Source organism: Sceloporus occidentalis, unplaced genomic scaffold, assembly GCF_023333645.1.
Source record: "Sceloporus occidentalis isolate IW3139 unplaced genomic scaffold, rSceOcc1.0.p SCAF_421, whole genome shotgun sequence".
Classification (NCBI taxonomy): domain Eukaryota; kingdom Metazoa; phylum Chordata; class Lepidosauria; order Squamata; family Phrynosomatidae; genus Sceloporus; species Sceloporus occidentalis.
The window spans coordinates 49,791-58,182 of NW_028317401.1; the positions used below are offsets into that span (position 1 = coordinate 49,791).

At 55.8% G+C, this 8,392-nt stretch overlaps 1 protein-coding gene across 1 annotated transcript; it reads right to left on the reverse strand.

Annotated features, from left to right (window-relative positions):
* Nucleotides 1-1,759: 1,759 nt before the first annotated feature.
* LOC149272748 (ribosomal RNA processing protein 1 homolog B-like) lies at nucleotides 1,760-8,067 on the reverse strand. Its single transcript, XM_089506762.1, has 16 exons — nucleotides 7,944-8,067; nucleotides 7,565-7,647; nucleotides 6,531-6,588; nucleotides 6,263-6,348; nucleotides 6,121-6,182; nucleotides 5,902-6,022; nucleotides 5,474-5,538; nucleotides 5,090-5,224; nucleotides 4,952-5,057; nucleotides 4,637-4,734; nucleotides 4,515-4,534; nucleotides 4,316-4,432; nucleotides 3,223-3,611; nucleotides 2,673-3,164; nucleotides 2,271-2,325; nucleotides 1,760-1,908 (listed from the first exon to the last, which is right to left on the reverse strand). The coding sequence occupies exons 1-16, from the start codon at nucleotides 8,065-8,067 to the stop codon at nucleotides 1,760-1,762; spliced, it is 2,160 nt and encodes a 719-aa protein (XP_089362888.1).
* Nucleotides 8,068-8,392: the final 325 nt, after the last annotated feature.

The window sequence follows — 8,392 nt, forward strand, 5'->3', positions numbered from 1 at the left end:
GGCGGAGACTGGGAAGTGAGCGGAGAAGGCGTGTAAAGGGTTAAAGCCGACGGCCTATAGCGGGGATCCGGTGTAAGGATCACTGGGAATTAGGATCTGATATATGAATGGGGGCGGGGATCTGGTGTATGAATGGGGCGAGGCTGGGATCTGGTGTAAGGATCACTGGGGATTGGTATCTGATATATGAATGGGGGCGGGGCTTGGATCTGGTGTATGAATGGGGGCAAGGCTGGGATCTGGTCTCCGCATCATAAAACGTGATCTGATCTGCATCTCAGTCACACAAACCCATCAGGGGAGGCACCTGATTGGCCCCAAATGTATCCCACAGAATGACAACGACCCCAAACATTCCGCCGCAGCCATTAAAAACGATCTTCAGCATAAAGAACGAGGAGCTGCGGAACTTCTCTACACACAGTGACCCCCGGCAGCCCCTCTGAACCCGCGCAGATCCCTCGTGGTCTGGTGTGGAAGCTGCAGCAGATCCCGCGTGGAACGGACACCACGTGTGTGATAGCAGAGCATTTCCTTCCGTAGCCTCACAGACTCGCGCTCCTGAGAGGGTCAGCGAAGGGAGATCTTCTGGTCGCCTTCACTCAGGCCATTGGGGGTGCGCCCTTACTGAGTGAGCACCTCCATGAAGCGCACTCACCCTAGCATCTCCCCCAGCCACGGCTCACGGGGTTAAACGCTGGGTCGGCTGCGGCTCCATGAGGGTGACAGCAGGCCGGGCGCGCTCTGCTCCCCCTGGCCAGGCCCACTCCCTCCGGCCCTGCTCCCCAAAGCCAGTACGAAGCCTATGGAGGAACGTATGGAAGGCATCCAGGGGCGGGGCTCACATCCCAACTAAACCAGAGCATTTGGAAAACGGGGAAAAAAGCGCGTCCATCATCTCCTTAAACATAACGGAAACTCCACAGACTTCAAACTCCAAAAACTTTATTAGTATCAGGTTTTTGGTACTGTATGTTTCTGGCAGCTGCATATTAACCATTTGTATGATTCTCGCTCTTATCTGAGCCTCAATCTACTAACCAACAACCCCCCCAAACTCCTTATACTGCAGGGAATAGAATGGCTCAGTCTTAATCACACAGTTGGACTCTAACTAATGAATGTTTATGGAGGAAGGGACTTCATTAGCATGGCCATAAAGCATCATCTCAGTGTGGTGTTGGAGCCACGAAAGTCACCAAAATATCTCATGACTGACGACTGCCTCGAGGTCTGCAGATGACGGGAGCTTGTCACCGACCAAGAATACTGTATACAGTGCGGGAGGGTATATCACCGTATACAGCGCACGGGGGGGTAATTATATACAGCAGAGGAATGTACTAGATGGGAAGAAGCACCATGAAATATCAGGGATCCAGCTGAATCTGAGTGTTGATAACCTGCTTCTACTACACCTTTCCCCTCAGACAAGGGCAGCCCTCACAGTATCTACCTCCCCCAAGGGCATAATCTGAGAATCCCTGCTTACCCCCAGGGTGACACAAACCCCCCCCCCCCCCAAAATGGCAGAACATCACGTCACAGTTGCCACCGTCAGATAAAAATGGTCGCTGGACAGGGAGCAAAGATTTATTGCGGGTGACAGAGGCAGCTTGAGCTCCCAGTAAAAAAGTCCTGACCCCACACAGGGACCGATGGGGGCTTCTGTGAGATAACCACCCCCCCCATGGTAGGTACGCAGCGAGACACAGGCCACGTTAATGCCACTCCACCGAGTTGGCCGCACAATGCAGTCTCAGAAGAAGTCCTTGGCCTGGGGTCTGGGATGGGGACTCCGGATGGGGGTCTTTAGGACCCCGTGCTGTGGCTTTTGTTCCGGATTAAAGGGCACGCGATGTGATCCGCTGGGACTCACGAGGAGGCTGCGGTCCGTCCTCTTGAACTCTACGAAAGTGAAGAGAGGATCGTGAGCAACAATCAGAGGGGCAAAAAGAGAGGAATGAAAAGAGGGGCGTGCATCAGGTCCGCGCCGGGTATCTGCCCCTGGAAGATCCCCGCCAGCCACAGATCACTGCAGGCAGTACAAAGCCCTCCCACATTACCACCTGATTATAATATTACCACCCCCATGGCACCGCCCAGGCAGTGTCCCACCCACTGACACACCCCTGTCTCATTTACATTATGATGCCGTTTGTCAGGGGCTGATCTGCCATTAAAGGTCATATCGTCCCCACACTGCCCCCTGCACGTTTAGGTAGTAGAGACAGTGGCCACACGTATTTCTGACCCCCCACCCCCACTACCTGCCGTCATGTTCTTGTTCAGACTGAAAGTCACTTTCTTCGAGTTGCCGTTAATCTGGGGAGAGAAGGAGTCGGGAGGAGTCAGGACCATCAGAGAATCAGAAGAAACAGCCCCTATAGGGGCATTAACGGCAGGGTGGCACTAAATATAAGCCCACTGGATATCTGCCCCACTGTCCCCTAAAAAGCATGAAACTGCGCTCGCGGAACGCGCCTCCGGTTTCTTCTAAAGACCAAAAGTCTCCACAAGAGGTTTTATTACATCACAAAAACATTGGACAATTAACAGCCCTGATACCCCAGCATTTAGAGGTTTGTCTCTGTAAATAATTGGCAATTTTCCGGCCCGCCTGTCCTACCCATGCGGTAAAGAGCATAATCTCCCCCTCTGCCTCAGGTTACCTGCTGCTTGCCCTTTAACTTTTTGACGAAGGCGGGCTTTGGGGCATCAGCTTTAAGGAAGGACACAAAGTCTTGAGTAGAATTCGTCTTCTTCTGGGGCTGCGGAGCTGGGGCAGCAGTCTTCTTCTGGGGCTTTTGCAGGGGTTCAGATTCCAATGGGGTGGCCTTCTTCTGGAGCTCAGGTGCTTTCCCTTGTGATTTAGACACCAAAGCAGTGGCCTTCTGTTGGGGTTCAGATGATTTATTCTTGGATCCAGATGCTGGGGCAACAATTGCCTTCTTCTGGCCTTCAGGCGGCGGAGCAGCAGCTGCCTTCTTTTGGGGTGCCGATGGTGGAGCAGAGGCTACCGTCACCGTGGGCTCAGATGCCTTTTTTCGTGGTTTGAATGCTGGAACAGAAGATGCGTTCACCTGGGGCTCAGATGCAGGAGAACTCGCCTTTTCCTGGGGCTCGGTCACTGGAAGAGAAGCTCTCTGCTGGAGGAATACAGACTGGGTCAGACAAAGTAACAGGAAGTGACGTCATAAACACACCGAGAAGACTACTTACCCGGCTGTGCCCGCGGTACTGGAGAATTTGCCGCCTCCTGGCCAGTAAACCCACTCTGGAGGGCAAGACGCTGAATCCCACTCTTATAAGTCCGCGCCTTCTCCGCTTCATCAGAAGTTTCCGAGAGATGGACGGGGGGGAGGCCGACACAGATGTGTCCGCCAGGTCTGCCGCGATCTCTGCGGAGTGCTGCTTGGCGAGCCCATTCAGCAGCGGTTGCGGGGGCTTCTCTGAGCTGGTCTCGCTCACGTCCAACCGGTTTTTCTTACATTTCTTTTTCATCGGGGGAGGGTCCATCGCATCTTGTGGCTCCAGGGGGCCGGCGGTGCCTGCTCCTTCCTTCACGCGTTTCCTCTTTTTCGGCTGCTCTTCCCCCTCTTGTGCCGGAGCTGTGTGATGCAGGAGATCTGGTCAATGAGCTGCTAATAGAGGCCATAAAACCTCAACCAATTCAGTCTGTCACTGGAATTTGCAGCCAATTACAGGAGAGAACTGGTTAATAGCTCCACCCCTACACGCAGCAGGTCACACAGGTAAGAAGCCCTTCCATTACGGGGAAGGGGGCATCAGGGCCCATTTACTCAACACCAGTTACCTCTCTCCGAGGAGGCACTTCTGGCAGCAGAGAAGCCGACCGCCATGCCCTGATCTGCCAGGCCGGCTCTTAAAGCCACAGATTTCGAATCTCTGGGAATAACCGCAGGTTTTAAGATATCCAACGTGCCAAGACGTACCGGAGTAGAGTGTCAGTTTGGGGCAATTCATTGGCATAAAAGCTAAAGGACGGAGGGGGTATTCCCAATGTCTAATCCCTCCTCCTGCACCTACTACTCCTCCCATTAATTAATACAGGTTCCCCCGACGTGCCAAGCCCAGAAAGCCATGCAGACCTGCCGTTCTCTGTGCTCCCAGGCCGTGCGCCTGCGCGGTACAAATAATCAACCGATGAAAGTTTTACACCGGGATGGGGCGATTTAGCGGCAGTGCGCGTCGTTACCATTAGGCACAGTTTCCAAGGTAACAGCCCCATCAAAGGGCACATATCCTGCATGACACCATGCCTGTGCCCACGTACCCCCGCGGCACCACGTACCCCCGCTCTCGTGCTCCAGAAACTTCTTCTGTCTCTGGCGAAATCTCCAGCTACTGAACTCGTCGTCATCTTCGTCAGTGGAAACTTCTTCAGGGAAATCGTCCTGCGGGAAATTTCCTGCGAAAGAGAGCAGAGATTGAAATGCCACACACAGCCAGAGAGGGGGAGGGGGGCGCGAGCGTCCGGGGGGGTCACTTACCTTCAGCCAGATCCCGAAACCTGAAATAGATGGAGCACAAGGTGAAGAAAAAAAAAACACTAATTTCTGGAGACATGCGGACAGACGCACAACGACGGATAGACATAAACGGGTAGACGTACCGTTTCACCAGCCGGTACAGCCGCTTGCGATTGTGAGCCGGGGTGTGCTTTCGGCTCGCCAAAGCGAAGAGTCTGTCAGCCACAGCCTCGTAATCAAACTGAAAAACAGGAGACATCCAATCAGAGACAGGTCGCAGGGACAGCCAACCAGAGACAGGTCGCAGGGACAGCCAACCAGAGACAGGTCGCAGGGACAGCCAACCAGAGACAGGTCGCAGGGACAGCCAACCAGAGACAGGTCGCAGGGACAGCCAACCAGAGACAGGTCGCAGGGACAGCCACAAAGGGGGCCACATACACCCCACATGCGCACACCTGTAATACGGGTCCAATATCGTCATCTCGTAACACGGATCCCGACTCCTCCGCAGCATCTCCTGAAACAAAACGTTCAGAGGCTTTAGCAGCAGAAAGACGATTACTGCGCAGGCAAGAGGCGCCCCAAACGGGCACAGCATGCGCGGCTCACCCGTGTCTGCGGCATCTGATGTCTCTTTAATCTCCCTCATTAAATCCTCAATCGCAAAGGGGGCCTGATCCAGAACGGACTGAAAAATCCCGCTGAGAACAGACTGCAGGAGGAGAGGACTGAGAGAAAGCGGGTGTTAGACCCTATATAGTATAGATAAATCAGTGAGTCGGCCCCTGTATAATGTATAGATAAATCAGTGACCGGCCCCCTGTATAATGTATAGATAAATCAGTGAGCCAGACCCTGTATAGTGTATAGATAAATAGGCGAGCCGGCCCCTGTATAATGTATAGATAAATAAGTGACCGGCCCCCGTCACCCCAACCTTCACCACATGAAGCCCCCGTCGTGCCCCCGACACTCACTCCTTGGTCTTGGAAGCGATCCTGTTGAATGGTTCAATCAGCTTAAGGTTCAGGTCGGCCGGGAGCTGGGAGAAGAGACGTGAAGGGGTTAAAAAAAAACCCCCTAAAACCGCAGAGGAAAAGCCGCCCGTCTCTGGTTCAGATTACAGAGAAGCCCACCAAGCGTGGACAAGGGCCCCGGCGCATGCCACCCCCTCCGGGTGCTCGGGTGTACACAACACATGGGGACAAGGGCCCTGGCGCATACCACCAGGGGGGGTACAACCCATGGACAACAGCCTGGCACATACCACCGGGGGGGGGCAGGGGTACAACCCATGGACAAGGGCCCAGGCGCCCTCCACTGCATTTACAGGAGCCCCGCCGGACTCCACGGATGGATCGGGTGCAGTTGCGGAGCGTAGTCCGGGGCTAGTAGTAGTAGTTACCTCCGCTGCTCCCACCGCCGCCAGCTCATCCAGGTAAATGTCTATGAGGTGGAGCTGTACTCCTCGCGCCGCTCCGTGCAGCACCTCCTCCGTCAGCACGGCCAGGAATTCACCAACGAGACTGTGGGGAGAAGCAGGGGCGGTGAGGGGGAGAAGCAGAGGCGGTGAGGGGGAGAAGCACCCGAGACACACTTTAACCCTGATCCCCCACCGGCTCACCTTACATCCCAGGAAGCTTCCTTCAGTAACTCAACAGACTGACGCAGAACAAAACGGGACAACTGAAAGAGAGCGGAGCGTGATGAAAAAAAACCTGCGCAGCCACCCGCCGATCCCGCGGCCACCCGCCGATCCCGCTCACCGTGTAGAACTTATCCAGACGTAGCCGGTCGATCCCGTTCCATTCCCGGTTCAGGGTCTGCCAGAACGTGCGCAAGAAGAGCTGCTCTGTTACAGGAAAGAGAGAGTGAGTGGCAGCCCGAGAGAGGAAAGCCAGAGGGGCGCGCAGCGAGACCCACAGAGAGCAGACTGCGCCAGCACCGTAAGCAGGAAGTTGGGAGAGATGCGCGAGACAACAAAGAGTGCAAAACGAGCTTTAATTATAAAGTGCGCAAGGGCCGGTTACATACGTGACTGCTTGGTCTGCAGAGAGCGTATCAGCTGAGACATGTTCCGCGCCAACTCCTCCTACAACACGCAAGGAAAAGTCAGTTCACCGGCCACTACTCCCCAACCGCGAGACTTACCGCCCCCCCCAAACCACCCACCGCGAGACTTACCGCCCCCCCAAACCACCCACCGCGAGACTTACCGCCCCCCCAAACCACCCACCGCGAGACTTACCGCCCCCCCAAACCACCCACCGCGAGACTTACCGCCCCCCCAAACCACCCACCGCGAGACTTACCGCCCCCCCAAACCACCCACCGCGAGACTTACCGCCCCCCCAGCCGCGAGACTTACCGCCCCCCCAAACCACCCACCGCGAGACTTACCGCCCCCCCAGCCGCGAGACTTACCGCCCCCCCCAACCGCGAGACTTACCGCCCCCCCAACCGCGAGACTTACCGCCCCCCCAACCGCGAGACTTACCGCCCCCCCAACCGCGAGACTTACCGCCCCCCCAACCACGAGACTTACCGCCCCCCCCAACCACGAGACTTACCGCCCCCCCAACCACCCACCGCGAGACTTACCGCCCCCCAAACCACCCACCGCGAGACTTACCGCCCCCCCAAACCACCCACCGCGAGACTTACCGCCCCCCCAACCGCGAGACTTACCGCCCCCCCAACCACGAGACTTACCGCCCCCCCAACCACGAGACTTACCGCCCCCCCAACCACCCACCGCGAGACTTACCGCCCCCCCAACCACCCACCGCGAGACTTACCGCCCCCCCAAACCACCCAACGCGAGACTTACCGCCCCCCCAAACCACCCAACGCGAGACTTACCGCCCCCCCAAACCACCCACCGCAAGACTTACCGCCCCCCCAAACCACCCACCGCAAGACTTACCGCCCCCCCAAACCACCCACCGCAAGACTTACCCCCCCAATACTTACTTCCCCTCGTCCAGCCCACCCACTGTTATCAGAGTCAGACATCAAGTGCAACCAGCACCCCCCAATCCGTGGCATGAGCCCACCCCCAGCTTCACCTGCAGCAGCGGCTTGTCCTGCATCCACATGCAGTAGAAGAGACCCTTCCAAATCTTACAGAACTCGTCCTCCGTGAAGCCGTCTGCGGAAAAACAGATCCTATTAACACCTCTGCTGGGTGTCAGATCAAGGAAAACAAAAATGATGCATAATCCATATATTTACCAACCCCACACACGTTCCCCAGAGGGGTGCGTGTAATAATAATATATATATTATTATTATACACCCCCCCGTTCCCCAGAGGTGTGCGTATACATCTACACCCCCCCATGTTCGTACGTGTATATACCCTACACCGCCACCACGCTCCCCCGTCTCCCCGGAGGATGTACAGCTTATACCCCCAGCCCCGAAGGGTACATTCGGACCACACACTCCCTCTCTCACCGCTCCTGGCCCGCAGGTAGCGCCGCAACTTCCGCATCGCCCGGTCCCGGGTCTTCTTGTCATTACCGGCCAGTTTCTGGGCGAGCTGGATCGAAGGATCCGGTGCAGCCATCATCTTGGCCGCCTGTATAACACGTGCTGCTCGGGCAGTGACGCGCAGTCTGGCGCCTTCTGATGACATCACACAATCCTTTGCGTTCCAGTCACAGATATCCGCGTTCCTGCCGCTTGGTTCCTGTGTGCAGCCCGCCCATCCTGGGGTATCTTCCGGCCTCTGGGGTACGAGGAGCGGGTGTAACGGGACGATGTAACCGGCCTGGCCTCGTTGGAATGCATGTTACCGAACGCCGTCAATGCGAATAATAGTATAATAATAATAATAATAATAATAATAATAATAATAATAATAATAATAATGTGTTTTTCGCGCATGCGCA

Bases quoted from the DNA above. Each gene is read 5' to 3' on its own strand.
- LOC149272748 (XM_089506762.1), bottom strand. From the start codon at position 8,067: ATGGCTGCACCGGATCCTTCGATCCAGCTCGCCCAGAAACTGGCCGGT. The intron at 4,735-4,951 runs GTGTGCGCATGT...CCTGTTTTTCAG, and splicing joins ATATTGGACCCGTATTACAG to TTTGATTACGAGGCTGTGGC. The intron at 1,909-2,270 runs GTAGTGGGGGTG...TCACTTTCGTAG, and splicing joins GAACAAGAACATGACGGCAG to AGTTCAAGAGGACGGACCGC.